The following is a 19863-nucleotide window of genomic DNA, read 5'->3' as shown; positions in this document are numbered from 1 at the left end:
GTTAATGCTGGTTAATCACAGTAATGCATTGTGTAGAAAAAAGGTAAAACAAAAAGGTACACAAATTGTTCTATAAGACACTAAACTATAAGTCTGAATAGTTTGAATAATCATAGTTTGAATTATCAAACTAATGGAAAATCATGATTGAATAAATCTGTATATAATCATAATGAAATGGTGTCCCATGGAATTCAATGCATAGTTAAGATTAAAAAAGCAACATGAAAGATACCGTTATTTAATTTTGGATAGATGAATTTGAACTCATGAATTCAGACAATTTGTTTAAAAAGCATTTTATCAATGATAATAAGATATGGCATGATTAAATATCAACAAATGAAGAGTACTTGATTGATTTATGATTTTTCAAAAGCCATACATGTACCTCCAAATCTCTTAAAACCCCATTGATCGATCATGCTACAATGATGTTAAGACATTCAGCAATTTGTTGTTATTGAAGCGAACAATGCCAACAAAACAAGAATACACTTTTGTATCTACAGAATCTTATAATCAATGCATGTGTTTTAAATTGGCAAGAATGTTAATTATTAGAAACTAAAAAGTGAAACAAACTCAGCAGGAATTGGTTAATTTTTCATATTTGTGATTTTATTCATGCAGGCTTGCCAATCATGAAATCCATAAAAGAAAATTATGAGTTGTTTTTTCAATCACAATGTGTTACATATTTACTATTCATTTACAAAAAAAAATGAACCACTTTAAGAATCATGCCCCATTGTTTGTATCCTTTTAAAACATTTCAATTAAATTTTTAAAAAAAGAGTTTACAAGGTCCGATCATACATAAAGTAACTTTGGCACACACTCCGAAGTGTGACCTAATTGCAAGTTTTATCCATCTTTACATCTATAACAAATCAAAACATGCACTTTACTTTTTCATTAAGCCATTTTTATAATCAACATACATCGACAGAAAGGGATATTCAATTCTAGGCAATTTGAAAACTTTTTTTTCTAAGCATAATTCTGTCTATTCTTTTTTTTACAACCCTTTTCTGACCAACCTGGAATCGCTAAGAAGCCCGTACTGTTGTACGGCGAAGCGTTTTTAGAATTGGACAGCGAAGCAAGAGGTTTCTCGCTGGGCCGAGTCGGGCTATGCGACCGCCAGAAAGCGTGGTCAGATTTAATTTGATTCCCTGGATAACCAGACCCCAAAATGACCGGTAATTCGTGCATGAAGAGGTCAAAGGTCGAAGCAAGAGTTGGTTGGCGGATGGATGGATGGATAGACAGTGATTGTGCAGTAAACCAAATGACGAAGAGTGTAAGAGATAAATAGAAAATGAACAAAGGAAATAATAAACCATCAAAGAGGAAAAAAATGCAAGCACAGCAAATCAATCATGCAAACCACTCAAGGACCATGCAATTCAGGCAATAACCCATCTGCTACTGAATAAAATAATTCCCACAGGCTTTAAATAGGGATCACCTAGTTCCAGGAGGCAATAGGTTAAAACCAATCAAGTTAATTTCACCTTCAAGTCCTATCAACAATGTGGTATGAATTTCATTAAATAACACATCAATCACCCGTTTAAAAAAAAAACACTCCTCTCACTCCAAAACTTCAAAATTTTTGAAATTTTATACAAGTTATGTCCTTTTTGATGCAATCTATGTCATTCCAACACATCAGCCTTATTTTATACATGTATATCCAAATATTTTATTTTCATAGCAAATAAATATCTTCTGGCATCCCCCCAATAAGATATAACATAAATTTAATCATATCACAGCAATTTTCTCCAAAATAACATGTATTTTATGAATGCAACTAAATGTCTAAGAGTAAGACAATGGTATTAAATAGCTGCCAGTACATTTGATACCTACATGTAATCATGCAAAAAAACAATAAAACAAATACTGAAATGATTATTAAAGCAGAATATTTCAAAAAGACCAAGCAAAAATGGCAAATATATAAATACATTCATAGGTGTAATGCATGACGTTAAAGCATGCAAGATATCTACAAAGCATTGAATAAAAACATATAACACTAACTTCAATTATGTAGTAATGAAAAAACATATCAATATACATGTAACAATATATAATGTACTATCCAGACATATTTTACATTGCACATATTCAATATTATAATTTTCCTCTAAAAGAATACTGCAGATATGAGTAATATTGTCATCAGGAATGATCTCACCCCTCCCCCCCCCCCCTTTAAACCATATTTCTCTCTTCCTCCCCTTCTCTCTCTCTCTCTGTCTTCGAATTTTCTTTTTTTAGGATGAAACACATTTATTCTAAAATTCTAAATACTCAATACATTCCGACAACAAACAGGAGCAAGTTCTTTTTTAAAAACACACATTATGACAATTGCAATGTGTAAATATGAATATGAAAATATTAAAATACAAAGCTGAGCAAATGTATCATGCGGATCAGTCTGCAAAATCCATTCCAACCTACACTGGATAAATAGCACTTGATTAGAATTAAAAAAAAACAACTAAAACAGAAATTGTGGGAATAATCACATATATATGCAGGTATGAAACAAACATCCTTTGATTCAAATGTGCAAATAAAATTCTGGTTAGTAAGGTTAATATGTTTTGAAATATATGACTGCATTCCGTTTTCTGATGACATGCACATGGTGCAAAATAGAGGGACTTAAACCACAATGTGGTGTAAATAGGGAATAACATATCAAAAAACTGAAATGATTAAATAAGGTTTTGATACAAAGTAGCACAGGAAATCATCATTACCCCTATTAGAAAATATTTTCAAAGGCAACACACACAAAAGGCAAGAAATGCTGTATATAAATCAAAGGAACTAGAACAATGTCCAATGTGTTAAACCCCATCATTTCATGGTATAATTGACATTGAAGCCATGCTGCAACTGATCTACATTACATATAAAGTTACTCGACACTGCTGGGAAAAAGGTCGACCTTAAAATGCTATCGTTGAACCCCACTTGCAATTTCAGATAAATTTTAGACAAAAACATAGTGAAGGGTGATATAAAAAGCTGTCTTGACCATATATTGTAAGTTTATAAGTATATAGGGCCGAAAAGACAGGACACAACTCTCTAAAGATGGGTTCAGTGATGATATGACGACACTCTGGAACAAAGTACATCATGTTATGTAAAATCAAAATCTGGGACAGGGATCAAACTGTGCAAGGTCTTCAATCAATCAGAGAGGGGAGGGGGAGGCAGTAAACTCTTGTAACAGGATGAGGGATGGGGGTTCTAATAGCTTCACTCACGGTAACGGGGGGGGGGGGGATCTTTATGAGAGAAAAAAGTTTGGGGTAGGAGAGGTCGTCATCAAAGGATCAAATATCATATGTGGATTTCCTTGACCATCAAACGTATCTACCCACAGAATATTCCCTTTCACCTGATTTTTATGTTTAATAGATCCAGAAAAAAAATATGCTTGATAAAAGGAAGTTCTAAGGCAATGACCCGATTGTTATTCTGACTAAAATACTGGGAAATAGTTCTTGACAATGTACACAGAACTAGTGCCAGTATCAAATTTAACAGCAATTCAGGAAAAGAAGTATTTTACTCAGTTTCTACATTTAAAAACTGATAAGAAAAGGTGTTTTGGTACAAAGCAATGTTTGTGGTACATGAATATAAATTATATTTACCATTTTCAAAGAGAATGTAATGCCACAAAGCTCTTCAATAAAAAATATATGCATACAGTACCTTGCATTTGACTTTGTCAGTACTGACACAGGTCAGCGCTTCATAAAAATACACCCAGACATCCACATTAATACAAGATTGAAGCCCACTCCAGATTTCTGTAATACTGAGAAACTGAGTTTTTATGTCAGAACTTTTGTGCCCACTCCAAGATTGATTCTAATCGCTACCCTATTTCACAAAATTTTTCATCAATGACAAGTCACAACCCACTGTTACAAGCTACTGAAATCAAGAAAGTTGATTGGCTGGGAACGAATTTGCAATAGAATCAGGGGGTTTATCATTCAAAACAAGTTTTATGAAACAGGGTCTGAATATATGTAACCTCTACGCATTTAACCACAGTATATTACATTTCCAATGTTATTTTGCCAAAATAAATAAAAATAACGAGATAAATTTTGCATTTTCCAGTTTGGAATTATGCAAGAGTGATTGTATGTTTTGTTACATTGGAGCAGAATACTTCAGCATTTGCTAGATGTGTTGTGATTAAGCCATTAGTGATATATTCATATTTGAAAATAAATAATATGTAGCAAGCATTATGTATCTGTTAGAGTGACGCAAGTTGAGGTCAATAGGTCAAAAGGTCAAATCCCACAACACACCTGGAAAGTTCCAGGACAAACGGTTACTAGATTTGTTCGATCCGGAAGACGATGACGAAAACGCCCCTGCAGCCGTGGGTGGCGTCGCTATACTCTGCAGGCCCCGTAAAAACTGCATATCGACGGTAGCTTCACCTAAAAGTCACAAAAATGTCTTGAAATTATCAATTTCATGTACATTATATACCACAAGATTACATGTCTTGCTTTGTACATTTGTTCCTATGTGGTTGAAATATCTAAACTTCAAATTAACATGTTTTTACTTACTAATGCAAGGACTCTACACAAGACAGTATGTATGGTCTGTATTTATGATAAGCACTCAAATAAAACAAAATGATTCCATGAAGTCACAAAAAACATTTAAATAAATACTGTAAAATTTTTTGATATTATTCATATATAATTTCAAAAATACGCAAAGTATATTTGCATTTTTTGTGTAAAGTCATATCCATAAATCTAAGAACTTCATGTATTTACCATAGGGGACCTCTTGGATTTGACATTGGCATAAATCACATACACATTTCATGTTTATAATGTAAGAAGTTTCGGGATCAAAATTTTAGAAGAAACCAAGTACAAAATTCTTACATCATATATTTTTTCAATATTGATCATTATAGATACCCTTTTTCATTTAACACTACCCTCCCCCCCCCAGAAATAAATAAAAAAATTAACAAACTAAAAATAGAATAAGTACAGTTGAGAACAAGTGGAATGCCTCTGGCCGTCTCACCTGCATCACGCGGTTCAATATAGCAGCAGTGCTGACTATGAATACTACTCTAACTCGCACAAGATGTTCAGTGATACATGGTTACTCTTATGTCCAAGTTTAATGAACTAGACCACTTTTTATGAACTAGACCAATAAACTTACAGAGATATGATGGTTATTCAACAAAAAACCCCAACATGGCCAAAGTTCATTGACCTTACATGACCTTTGACCTTGATCATGTGACCTGAAACTCGCACAGGATGTTCAGTGATACTTGATTACTCTTATGTACAAGTTTCATGAATCAGATCCATAAACATTCAAAGTTATGATGGTAATTCAACAGATACACCCAATTCGGCCAAAGTTCATTGACCTTTGACCTTGGTCATGTGACCTGAAATGAGCACAGGATGTTCAGTGATACTTGATTACTCTAATGTCCAAGTTCAATGAACTAGACCAATAAACTTTCAAAGTTATGATGGTAATTCAACAGATACCCCCGATTCGGCCAAAGTTCATTGATCCTAAATGACCTTTGACCTTAATCATGAGACCTGAAACTTGCACAAAATGTTCAGTGATGCTTGATTACTATTATGTCCAAGTTTCATTAATCAGATCCATAAACTTTCAAAGTTATGATGGGAATTCAACAGATATCCCCAATTCGGCCAAAGTTCATTGACCCTAAATGACCTTTGACCTTGGTCATGTGACGTGAAACTCATGCAGGATGTTCAGTGATACTTGATTAACCTTATGTCCAAGTTTCATGAACTAGGTCCATATATTTTCTAAGTTATGATGACATTTCAAAAACTTATACCCCATCTCACTAGATGGCGATTCCGCTGCGATCGTCAAAAATCGACAAAGCGTGGTATATCGCAGCTTGAACGTGGCTTGATCTTTTCAATCTTCTCCGTCGTACCTTGATCTTTTCTGAAGCGCCAAGGATCGCCACCATCTTCCTGGTCGCCACAAAATTTTGAACATGTTCAAAACTTACGTAGCGAGATCGCGGAGGTGCTAAAGCGCATCACAATCGAGTCAAGAGCGTATTACAAACGACATATTCGTAGCTGTAACGGAGCTCCAACGCATAAAGCGTAGTAGAAGCGCATTAAAAACGGCACCGATCGCCCGTGATCGCCCGTGTTTTCAGGCCCGTTCCCAATGACGATTCTGCTACGCTGCTTCCGTTTACAAGGCGCTCGACACGCTTCACACCGTTTCCACCGCGACGCTTTCCCTTTGGGTGGCATGTGGCACACGTTCTCAGCCCGCTGCAGGCATTCGCGTTGCGCTTTTGCTGCGCCGCTGATGACTGAGCAGCGATTGAGCAGCGACCGTCCGCGCTGCTATAAAACACCGTGCCGATGGTGGCGGATTATCATATTTTCAACAGATTACGAGGCGACACCACGACGTTTTCAAATATACCTCCCAGAAAAAGGACCAAAAAGGGGAAGCTGCCCAAGCTGTTATGCCGGCGGTCCAAGAGAAGAACAAGAGGTTAGGGTGGTGGTGGAGGAGGAAGAGGGGTTTACAGGAGGAGGATGAAAATCTTACTGCTGAGCCTTGATGACTAAATAGGTTACCTCCGCAAAAATATATGAATTGACTATGTTTTAAAAATAGAATGAATTCTAACTACAGTGACAGACAATATTATAATTTTGTTAATGATTCGATCACTGATGTATTGATTAGGAAAGCACACTTTATGGGGATTCTTGCATTGTGCCCCCCCCCCCCCCCTTCCTTTATGAGTGCTCTCACATCAGTGGACTACTTCTTGTAAGAACATTTGAAAGGAATTTACCTAACAATTTTGAGTGACAAACTTTTGTGGAAAACTGAAAATAAACAGAATATCAAAGATTTTTATGCTCTTTTATGAACCCTCATATTAACTATATTAGGCTCATCGACATCCTTTCGGAATGAAATTTACTAGATATTGTATATTATGACTTAAGTGAGAGCCAGGATCGGACCCAGTATCTTTTTGGCCTCCTCCTTCTCCTGTCCTCGTATCAGGTCCTTGTATTCCACTTCTAACTGATGTTGTTGTATAATGCTAAGATGTATAAGTCCAACCAAATTCTGGACATCCATATCTTGGCCGGAGGTTGGCAATCGACTGAAAAATGTCTCATGTGCCGCGATTAATATGCCGATTGCTCGAAATCGTTTCAAGAGCCCATCATGAACGTAACACAATCGCTCCATTCGTAGCACCACCGTACCGAGGTCCTAATTAGCGTATGAGCCTCGTTGTAAGGTCGCTTTGATCGCAGTAGCAGCGCATCATATCTGCCTCAAATCGTAGCAAGAGAGTGGCAGCGTCGTACTATCAGCGTATTACCATCGCCTTCAGCGCAGGTCCGTCGCAGTGAAGTTGCAGTGCAATCGCCTCGCGGGCTAAAAATAGAATTCGAGGACGATTCTGCTACGCTTTGCGGGATTTAGACAGATCGCCATGGTCGCCATGATCGCCATCCTAGTGAGATGGGGGCCTTAACCTCAGGTTAAGATTTCGATGTTGATTCCTCCAACATGGTCTAAGTTCATTGACCCTAAATGACCTTTGACCTTGGTCATGTGACATGAAACTCTAATAGGATGTTCAGTAATACTTGATTAACCTTATGGCCAAGTTTTATGAACTAGGTCCATATACTTTCTAAGTTATGACATCATTTCAAAAACTTAACCTCAGGTTAAGATTTGATGTTGACGCCGCCGCCGTCGGAAAAGCGGCGCCTATAGTCTCACTTTGCTTCGCAGGTGAGACAAAAATGGTAATTCTAAACTAACAGAAAGCATTGTAATATTTCTGAATATATGCTTAAGCATACTAGATTATTTCAATTTAGGAAATTCTTATTTAACTTAAGTTTTATTTTGGAACAATAATGGTTATATACATGATCACAGTGAGGATTGTTTATTATACTTGTTACATAACTGTTCAATATATGTTACCTGTATGTCATGGGAGTGTAATATACAGCAAGCAACAGGTTTGGTTGTTTTACCTTTAGAATCGTATAATTTACATGATGAAATAATAGTGACAAAATGCATCATGCAAAATCAAAGCAAACTTAAACATTTTTGAGTGAATAGCTTCCTATTTGTCCTCTGGAGCAACAAAAAATCTTATTTCATGAAGTTCAGTATTCCAGAGATTTTTTTTATTATTTTCAAAACACTGTATTCATAGCAACAGTACATTTCTTCCATTTCTAAATATTGAAATTTCCCTACTTTTCCCCCCAATATTTCAATTTCTAATAATTGTAATGACTTAAATGCAGGTGCTCTGGGTCTAAATTAATCTATAGACTATTTAAAATGACTAGTTTAATCACTTTTGAAATCATATACATCAGGTCTTGAATCACAGGTTCATTATATAAATTATGTTGTTTTAAGGATTTCAAACTGTGAAAAATAATAAGCATGCAAGTTATGAACGTTTTTTTTAATGGAAATTGATTAATTGTAAATGTGAATGGCACTGAATAAATCATAATAAAATGATATGTGTATAAACATGCGTGTTGCATGCAAATGTATCTTCTCCATTCTCTGAGAAGAAAAATATTATTCATGGACATACCCACCCTAAAAAAACATAAGGAAACATAGCATTGCAAGTGAATTACAAGTAAATCTCCCCAAACAGCCACAAATTTGTCTTGCTCCAGTTGAAATCATATAGAACACCCCTATCGTTAATAAACACTAATAAAGCAACATAAAAATCATATTCCCCTCCTTGACCTAAGAAATGTTGAGTATTCATGTTTACATGCTCATATATTCTGAGAATCGTTCAGTGTTTGAGATTTGTTGAATAAAATAAAATATGCCATGGGAATCCATTTCAATGGAACACATATCAGCCTGAAATACAATTTCTATTTCTAGATTCTTAGATCTAGACCTTCGTGAAATCAACAAGGACCATCTAAATATACACTGTAGGTTCACAATCATGCCAAAGTTATCTATGCTAATATTTAGTCTATTCAGTTCTCTCACTATAATAACCCTGAGCTCATTGGGAACAATGAATTCTGTAAAGTCTTATTTTATCACCTTTTATTCTACAAATTGGCAACACTGCCTTTTCTATTTTCAATGCAATAAGGTTTTGTTAAAAATCTATATTTCAGAAATGAAAAAAAGATTCAAAGAGATATCCCTTACAAAGTAATTTTGTGAATTCCACTCATGAAAATTGTTATTTGAATTTATTTCACATTGCCAAATTAAGAATTTTTTGCTGATTTTTTTTCTTTCAATTGATTTTGGTTTTACCACTAAATGAAGGTACTGACACATTGAAAATGGTCACAGTATATGAACAAAAATTGCTATTTTTCTTTATTTTGAGAAACTTGAACCCAAAGTTATTACTACACACTTTACTTCTTGGATTATTGAAGCATTAAACAAATAAAAACAGTTTTCAAAAACATAAATTGAAGCAGGCTTTCTTTCAAGAAAATCAGCTTCAGTTTATTTTTTCAATGTAGATTTCATTCCATTATTAACACATCTCTTTATCGGTAGGCTACGCACTGTCAGAATAATGAGTTATGCAATGTTTGTGAAAATTCATTAGTAATGACCATTTGAGAACGAATGTATACATGTGACCATCAAAATGAGATTATGAATGACAAATACAATTTGATTCAATTCCAACAAACCTCCGTAACTACTGCTCCAGGATAGCCTATTACGATTTCTGGGCGTGGTCGACGAGTTAGATAGCGCCCTTGTGTATTTATTGCTGTTCTCAGATGGCTCGGCTAAGAGATGATAACGTCATAGTAATTTTTATATTGATAATCATTCACTGTAATAAAATACATTTCATTCCCTTTGAAACAAAATTAAACTTAAAAACAAAAAGAGCAAAGCAAGAAATTGTATTAATCTAAATGGATGAGTTCAAAGTACAATTTGAGGAATTTGAAAGTTTGAACTTTTATCAGATAGCATCTTCTTAATACAAACAAAAGCACTGAATCTTATCTTGAAAATGAATTATTAAAGGTCTGCAATAATTCATTTCTACGCTTGTTTTCATACACTCTCCATTGCAATACTACAGTGTGTTAGATGTTACACAGAATTTTCATTAAGTTGCGTACTAAAATGTAATGGGGGGGGGTAGGGTGGGGGAGCGGTGTGGATGATTAAAATGTGCACATATTGGGTGAAGATGTCTTATAATAAACATGATATAAATTTTGATGAAAGAAACCGCCACCGATAGTGCGTTTGTTTCCGGTTTCAATCAAATTGAAAGGATACTACATTATTCAATTTAGCAAAAGAATGCTTATATTTTGAACCCTAAATGATTTTTATTTTTAAATTCCCCTTGTTTGAGGAATACATTCAGATTTTCATTTCCTCAAACATGTACTGTGATTTCAAAATAAAATATGTGATGCATTCCTGGAAACGTTTACTACCAACAGAAATGTGTCGTTTTCATAACCGGCATTTCTTGCAGTGCATAGCGTGGTGCAAACTCCAGCAGTTAAAAATCTACAAACCTCGGGAATTGGTGTTCCATGAGCGTCTATTTTTAATCTTCTCGCTCACGTTAGGGACCGACAATCTCAGGAATTTACTGAGATTGGAACCTTTATCGGACTGATCACCTGGAAGATGAAAATTTGTCATGCATTTGAAGGAGAGGGGGATATCTAAGATTGGTGCTAAGTCAGGAATGTGTTAAAATAATCAGTAGAAATGAGGGTGTTAAAACTGACACCAGTTGGTGTCCCTAAAGGACAATACCCTGAGGTGTTGAAATTGCACCCTAGATATTCAAAATTACACCAAACAGTGTTGAAGCAACATGATGTTGTAACATCCATGGGTGTTGAGCTCGCACCAAAAAAAATACACCAGTGTGTTGTTGTGGTCTTCTCCGCTCACCAATTGATGGTTTTGTTTGGACATAATGAGCTTTTAAAGTGAGACACTTAGATTGATGAAATAAATACAAGAAAACATCATTCTGCATTTGTATATAAAATCAAATTAGGAAATGTGGTTAATCTTATACCTGCAAATGGAGAGAGAAGGAAGTGAAAGGTATCCCATGAATACACATCAGCTTCAACCATGTTAAAAATGTACATATACATGTAGGGTGTTTCAGTGAGAAATCTGTAAAAGCAGTATTCTCTGAAGAAAATAATAGCCAATTTTTATATAGAGCTTTCCCCCAGATTGGCTCAGAGCGCTTTACAGCATATTATTACCCCGGTCATTGGATTCATTTCATTCCCGCACAAAAATTCCACTGAGAGAAAAGAACAATAGCTTGAAACAAAATGTAAATCAAAGATTAGCCTCCATAGTTTGAAGAGACAGGAAGTGTTGGAAGTCTTGAAAACCTGACTTCACCTGAAAAGGAAAATGTGTGAGTTAGAAGAGCTCTAGAAAAGCCACTGGTAGAAAAAAATGAAGACAAAAATCCATGCGGAAATCAGTGAGCAGACACCTGATGCCGTAGATGTATTTCAAAATACCAATTCTGCTCTCGAATTTGTGCATTAAATACATCTTTAAGCCCTGTGAAAGCTACTTCTCCTGTCTCCAATGTGATATCAGACTTGATTGCATTTTGTACATAATTTCAACCACAAAAAAGTTGCAGTGTGTAGTGGGCTTAAGTCGTTTTGGACAAAGATAAAAATTGGCACTTTTAAGACCTCAAAAACACAGATTTGAGAGAAAATGGCAAGCTGGAACTGATATTATTTGAGCATTACGACCTTTCTTAAACAGGGGTTAGGGGGTAGTCTTGACCTTTAAACAGTTGACCCTGATCATATTTATAAGCTGAATAAGCTTGTCCATAAGACGACTTCTTATACACAGAAACAGCACTCTATTACTACATAATGTATATCATTACATCCACATCTAACTTAGATTAAATAACACAAATAACAGAATAATAACACAATTATAGCTTCCTACAACAATACAATCAAATAATAGTATGGTACAAGACACTATGTATTTCATTTTCTATTGGTACAGATTAAATGCAGGACTGGTTTTCACAAAGACCATTTAAATATCTTCTACAGAGTACATGTACTAGAAGCCGCACAGTGTAGATGACTTCAAAAACTATACTAAGAAGAATACAAAACATACCCATTCAATCTGAGTTTATAGTTACTACCACAACTATAATTACAAGTAATAACACACTTAAATAGAATGGAGTACATATTTTATGCAGAAAGAATGTTTTACACAATATGGATTACTACATGAACTGATTTTTAGTTTCATTTGAGATTTAAACAAAAAAGTAGGGAAATTTAACCATCAATATATTCAATTCTAATATTTGTTGTTCAAATGTTTAATACTGCGGTTTTTATTTTTAAAGTATTTGTTTGAACTTAATCTCTGTGAGTTCCTAATATAGGCTGTATAAGATTTAAAAAGGTTGTTTGATTCGATTTTAAACTGTGTATCACATGAAAGTTATTTAGTAGACACTCACTTGTATAGTCCTGTGCAAATATTTTGACATTTTGACACTGTAATGACAATGTGTGAAAAAAGAGCATGCATCAAACACATGCATTAAGAGGATAGGGACTTGGTGAAATGTCAGGCAAAGCAAAAATGGGGAAGGGATTGGAATGGTTGGGTTTCCCATAATGCAACAGTCATCATGCAGGACATTTCAAGGACACATGAAAAAAATCTCTTCTCCATTAACCAGAATTGAAAAAAAAGTAGAGTGTGTACATATTTTTCAAATTAATACATTAGAGCTGCAATGTTCTTTTTCAGGGTTTTCTATATCAACTTGAAAAATGTAGAGTGCATGAGTTTGTTTTTGATGAATCCATTAGAGTTCCAACATTTTTTTTCTAAATGTTTCCTATTATATGAACTTGAAAACACATCAATCATATATAACCACATGTAATGACAACACCTTTAACATTTGTATGTATCTTCAGTTTTGAAAAAAAATTGTTCAATTTATTATTCAGATATTCTTCTTCATCATTAATTGGTATAATTTGCTTTTATCAAATATACTACATTTTATACTCTAAAATCTTATGAACTTCTATCATAGATTATCAAACCTTATCAATCTACAGGAATTAGTATTGTTTTCTATTCATGCATTTTGTATACCCCTTCAGGCCTATAATGTATGTATGTCTGTCATCTATTCAATTCCACAGAAAATTGTTGCCATACATGTACTGTATGTGCGTGAATATATATGCTCATAATTATGCTGCCATCAACTCAAACAATATTCTCAACACCATTCAAGATATGAAGATTAATTCCAATGTGTTTAAAATATGTTTGCTAATACATCAGCAATCCAATCACCTGAAAAGTGATCACTCATGAGAAAACATTTATTTTATTTTTATGCATTTCATTTTTTGAGCAATCCTCCTTTACTCTCAAGAGTTCTGTCCTAGCTTGGTACTGGTACCAAGCTTGGTTGATGTCCATCCTTTTCCCTTGAAAGTAAAATTGCAATCTACACACTTCCTCTACCTTCCTCACAAATTTGAAACTACACCTATATTTTAACATCTTACACACTGTAAAAATGCTGTTTAGAATTTTAAGCACATTGTTTAAGCCTGTCACTCTAACAACTACTGTTAAACTTTTTAAACAACTGTTTAAGCTTTTTAAACAACTGTTTAAGCTTTTTAAACAACTGTTTTAGCTTTTTAAATGACTGTTTAAGTTTTTTAAATAACTGTTTAAGCTTTTTTAAACAACTGTTTAAACTTTTCAAACATGTTGTTTAAAAGTTTAAAACTACTAACAAGTTTAAACAACTTGTTGTTAGAGTGACAGGCGTAAACAATGTGCTATTTTTTTTTACTCTGCAGTTATAAAAACAACAAAAACTCAATGTTAGCTATTCTTTTTCCTATCAGGGTTAAAGAATGCTGTAGGTGTGTTTACCAGCCCAATATCATAAAGAATGATTTCAAACTCCCAGGACCATTTCAACTCACCATTGGAAATTTGATGCTACATTTGTATCATAATCATAAGGAATAAAATGGTGATGTCTTTGGAATTCTAAACTATTATGAACTGTTTTTCAGGCCCAAGTTCAACATACAACATGTCAGAGCGAAACATTTGTTTAATATGTAATGAAAAAACCCTCCACCACAATTACCAAAGCAGCCTATTTCTACATTGCACTTCTAAAATAGTTTCCATCTTTCATAACAATGAATTTGCTATTAATATTTTTTGTATTATTTAATCAATATTATTGCACAAACTAAGTATTATATTTTGTTAAAATGTAAGTTTTTAACAAAAGATAATGTAAAAAATTTACCAACCATCTAAAGATTGATTTCTAGATGGTCGTCTATTAACAAAGTCCCCCTTTTGGGGGGGGAGGGGAGGGGGTAAAAATTAAGGGGGAAAAAAGGATGAATCAAGCCCATTCATGTTAACATGTTTTAAATGTGTACTATCACCTATTGATTGAAAGCTATATCTGTATGTAGATCAAACTCTGGAGATCTTTACCATAGTTATCCACATTTTACCTCTGAAATACTATATATGAATAGCGTGTCTCCATCTATAGCTATTATAAAGCAAATTCTACCTTCCGCAGTGCGAGCACCAAGCACTTCATCTCCCGTCTCAGCACCTTCCACCTTCGGTGTTAATACGAAACAAAAAGCAAGCTCAGCAACGAATAACCACAACAAAGACCAACAAGAAAATGGGGGTTAAATAAGCTTCCATAAATTAAATAAACACAATAAAACAACAATAAAAGACAAGGAGAAAAAAAAGAGACCCAAACAAACCTGACGCGCTCATTCGCCTTTGCTGGGCTTCGGGCATGGATGGGGCGGAAATGGAATGACGCACTCCTGAGTCGGGACGGAAGGTAGTAATGAAGAAACAAATGTAAAAAAAAAGTAGCAGAATAAACATGAGGGTTGCCAATTTGAGACCGGGTGGTGGGGGGAAACTCTCACAGTGATTAAAAACACACAAACGTAGGTTTGAAATGTTAGACAAAGCACACACACATACACAGATCGAGTTATGGTAAATATGTGTCTGCAACGTTGGGTATAGTATAAAAGTATTCCAAGAGCAAAACTGGTACGTACATGATGAACATGAGCATCGCAACTCACATAAAAGCCGACAGATACTGAAAAACAACATAAATGTGTCATTGTTTTTGTTTTATAGAGAGGATACAGAAATATGTAATCCAGCTCTTGCAAGTTGCTACATATAGATAAATATTCCTTAGGCAAAAAAGAAAACATTCTAAAACCTCCTGTTCTCATCCTATTCAATACAATCTTCTCAAATAAAACATCTCATAATAAGTACCAAAATTACGTAATGTTAAATGTAGAAGTAAACTCTATCACAAGAGAAAAGACATAACACTTTCGTATTACTTGTATTGCTATGAGCGAAAAATGAAAAAAGCTTTCATGCTTTGTACTTTGGGGCTGTTATATCTGTTCATGGGCTATCAAAAAAGAAGACGCTTTCAGCTCAAATCTTTATTCTGTCAAAAAATGAATTTGAATATAAAAATAGAAACCTAAAACAAATACACAAAAGTGGAATGTTAATTATTCTCATCTTATTTTCTGTGAATAGATTAATGTGCAATGTGCAAGAGTGAAGACATACTTTAAGAATACAAACTAGATATCAAAACAGATCTTTCTTTAAATTGATTTCTTTGATCTGAATATGTTCATAAAATCAAATTAATGAATATCAATCTGGTATATTTTGCTGTGCTCAATCATTTCGATGGTTCATGAATATCATGGACCCAAGTCTTCTAGCCCTTATTCTGATTTTTTGAACTGTTAACTGTGGTTGAGCATTGTGGTATGGCCATATGTGATACAATAAGGACAATCATTAGCACAATCAGCACTCAAATCATCAACAACCATCTCGCAAATAGTTTTCTTGAACCGAGAACCATGGGAGTATTAATACGTAGGAAATTTGATATTTTGGGGCTTTCAATAATTTCACCATGGTACATGGCATACCTAAGGATAACCAGAGTTTATAAGACCATGGACTTCTGTTATTCAAATATGTGCAGGTTGAATAAAACAGATTAAAAAGGACTTGGCACAAAACAAGAATCATTCTCAATTTATAAGAAAGAATGATTGAAGAAATACTGTGTAAAATTAATATTGTCAGTCATGTGGAGAACTATCCAAATATATATCACCAGATACAAGAGGGTGATCTTAGATCGGGCATCACAAAATTTTTGCCAAACACAAAGTGTGAAAACAGAGATTGACATGTCTAAAACTTATCTGAATCATATCATTCACAATATTTTGGTACTAAGAAAGCTAATAGAAATGAACTACACGTTCACTGTTGGCACAAGCGGACTTGTGGCATGTACAAGTACATGTATGTTGCCGTGCACTAGTAAAAACGATACTAGGGGTTGGGCTTTGTGACTTTTCCTCTACTAGCTGATACATTAGACATAAATTCATCATAGTAATTCTACAAGTAGATTAGACACACAATCTTGTTAATATGTGGAGTGCCATGAACACATAAAATAATAGAGAATCTATACCAATGTTTCGCACGAAATGAGAGGAATGGGGAAGACTAGCCGGCATGTTGGCTGTCAAAATAAAAATGAAAAAAATAAAACATATTTTACACTGCTAAAGAAGGATCTAGCAAATAAACAACATGAAATAATGTTTTGAATGCAATAATCCTGTATACTAAATCTCTTGAAGGTAAAATATAAAACATTGCCAGATCTACAATAGATAAAGGATACTTGAAAATTTCAGATAGGACTAACATATATATATATATCATACTCTTAAATATTGACTGGCATCACAAAATCAACCAATCAAGTACTTTGTTAAATTACATGTAAGCTTTCAATCAAAACACTTGTTAAAACAATGTACAATGAATGCTTAAATCATAAAAATAACCATTTAAAATGAAAAAAAGAGGTATACTTGAGGGGTTTTTTTAATAATGAAGAATATCTGGACACTATTTCACAGCACTAAACACAAACTTGATAATTCATAACTTTGTGAAGAAATTTTTGAAAAGAAGTTGCTCTTTAATAGGGAACAGCATCATATTGGACATGGAATGATGCATGGAACATATTTTTAAATTAAACAAATAATAGATGGAATTGGAATAATCACATTTTAATACGTATTCCCTGTTCCGGTAAAATAATATAAGGGGGAATAAGCTTCCTTGGGGAACAACAGAAATATAAAGAGCATAGATTTGACTCTTGGCCACAGCATCATCGATCTCACCAAAATAAACAGACAAATTAAAAAAAAGGGATATATCATTTTCAAATGATAATCAAGGACTGGGAAATAGACTGATGACAACTAAAGAAATAAAATGTAATTTGTATCTAGTAAGACTATAAAGACAGAAAAAAAATCATATATATCTTTTTAACACTGCACTTTTTTTGTTTTAAAGGTTTGACAGCCGAAACAACAAAAACATGCAAAAATGAAATCCACTGTTTGGAATAATTTTGTACACATTGAAATACCTGCTACTATGAGAGGGGTATCTTTGGAAACTGATTCAAGAGAAAAAAAAGGGAGAAAATTTGTATGAAAAAAATTGTTTTAATCACTGGAAAGTGTGGTGGAAGGGTGTAATATAGCAACAATATGGCAAATCGTGGTGGAGTTTCATTGGTGTATAATGGAAAGTTGAACTGCATCAATGTAAACCAAGAAGGACAACGATGTAACTATGGTATTCTTGACTGAAGCTGTAATTTTATAGCTAATCCCCTAAAATTTGCATTGGACAATATCTTTTGTTTTTAATTTCTGTTGATACGGGGCCCCTTGGTCAAACAGTTTTTATAGCTGAAAGGGCTACCCTGTATAAAATAAAACAACAAAATACTTTGTTGGTTCTCATTTTTAAGAGAATTACACTACCACAAATGGGGGCTTTGAACACAACTCTATTTTTTTAATAATTGCATATGGTTGCCATGATGAAGCTACCCCAAATCTATAGTAGATAGTAAAATACTTTCATACAAATGGTTAGTATAATCATTACACATTAAACCCATTGCAAACTGGAATCGGGTGATAACTGTACAAGGTCTATTGGAATTATATAATTCAGAAGTCAACGGGTTAAATGAAAAAAAAAAACTATCTGGGCCCTGTAACACAAAGCTTAGTGATTGATTTTGGGCCTGATTTTTACGATTGATCATAAGCAGTAACCATTGCAATCAATCATATAAACCAGCCACTTGATCAATCACTGAGTTTTATGTCACAAAGCTCTGATGCACCTTCAAGAAGTTAATCATTCATTATATCCTAGTCACACTAGAGGAGGAATGAGCCGGAATGCCGTCGGAATGAAAATTCTTGGCACATTCCTGGATATTCGAAGTGCATTCTAAAAATTCTGAGTGCATTCCAAATATTTGGGTCCATTCTTGTGTCCGGCCCAATGTGTTGCTAATGGTCAAAACTTTCGAGGTGCATTCGAACTGGACAAAATATCGAACGGCATTCAAAGTGCAGTCCAAGAGCACTCTGAATACATTCCAAATATTCTGATGACATTTCCACAACATTCAAAACATTCCAATCACATTCATGGGAGAATCAAATCGCATTAAAGCACAGCTAGCCGTTGCTGGAACGTCAGTTTTTAATGGAATCCATGAGGAGCATTGAGGTCATCGAATGGCATTTTTACAAATTAAGATCAATTCAAAATTCCCTCCCAAATGTGGCTCGAATTTTGAAAAATTTTCATTCGGGGGCTTTATCTGGTGACACTACATTGTAACAATCCCTCTGTAAATATACCTCAGGACTTATAGATATATTGCCATTTAATCAGTGTGAGGATATAAAAGAGAAACATGGTTTTATAAACAGCTTCAAGTACATCTTCTAAAAGGAACCCCTTGACCAGTAGAACCCATTTCCACTGCCTCATCATATTTCAGAATGATGATTAGTAATTGAAGTTCCTCCAATACAATACCAGAAACATACATGTACAGATGTAGAAGCCGATGAATAAATGAGAATTGAATTATATCTATGTCAATTGTTTGAGATACGGATATATAAATAATTTCATGTAGTAATAGGCCTTTTAAAAGAATGTGCAATTGGATGTGACCGTCCATGGCAAATTTGTTAATTTGCTAATTCACACAGGACACTGCGAACCAATCACTCACGCAAATTGTAGTTGATAGATAAATACAGGTGAATGGGAAAAGCGGAAGAGAATAAGCCGCACCCACATGAGAGCCTCCAAGAAAAACAGTCATGTAAATATTCCAAAGAATCCTGGGGGCCCGTCTTACAAAGAGTTACGATTGAGCGATACCAACATCTAAACTGCATGTTGGTTCAAGACATTTTCTACATTTTCTGTATATTCATACATTGTTTTCTTAAAAAAGCAGTGTGCTACTCAATGTTTACAAAGGACATTTTTGTGTAAATTTCATGAGTAATGAATTATGACATTGAGACATGTAGATACATGTAAGACTGAGGTTGATTGGATCAATTGTAACTATTTGTAAGATGGGGCCCTGGTATTTGTTTAACCATTTCA

At 34.2% G+C, this 19863-nt stretch overlaps 1 protein-coding gene across 7 annotated transcripts in view; it reads right to left on the bottom strand.

Moving 5' to 3' along the window:
* LOC121429484 (dedicator of cytokinesis protein 9-like) overlaps window positions 1–19863 on the bottom strand; it is a 139713-nt gene that overhangs the window by 30051 nt on the left and 89799 nt on the right. The window contains exons 33-37 of one of the 7 annotated variants that reach the window (XM_041626519.1): window positions 16808–16858; window positions 15015–15080; window positions 9840–9941; window positions 4371–4505; window positions 1044–1178 (exon numbers count right to left, since the gene is read on the bottom strand). The exons of 2 other annotated variants lie outside the window; for them this stretch is intronic. In XM_041626519.1, the coding sequence (XP_041482453.1) occupies window positions 1044–1178; window positions 4371–4505; window positions 9840–9941; window positions 15015–15080; window positions 16808–16858 (489 nt within the window). The remainder of the gene's footprint in view (window positions 1–1043; window positions 1179–4370; window positions 4506–9839; window positions 9942–15014; window positions 15081–16807; window positions 16859–19863) is intronic. 4 more of the 7 variants (XM_041626520.1, XM_041626522.1, XM_041626524.1 and 1 more) reach the window with 4 other exon arrangements.

This window comes from Lytechinus variegatus, chromosome 16 (genome assembly GCF_018143015.1).
Source record: "Lytechinus variegatus isolate NC3 chromosome 16, Lvar_3.0, whole genome shotgun sequence".
NCBI classification, from domain to species: Eukaryota; Metazoa; Echinodermata; class Echinoidea; order Temnopleuroida; family Toxopneustidae; genus Lytechinus; species Lytechinus variegatus.
The sequence above is the reverse complement of the archived record's forward strand: the minus strand, read 5'-3'. Positions and strand labels throughout refer to the sequence as shown.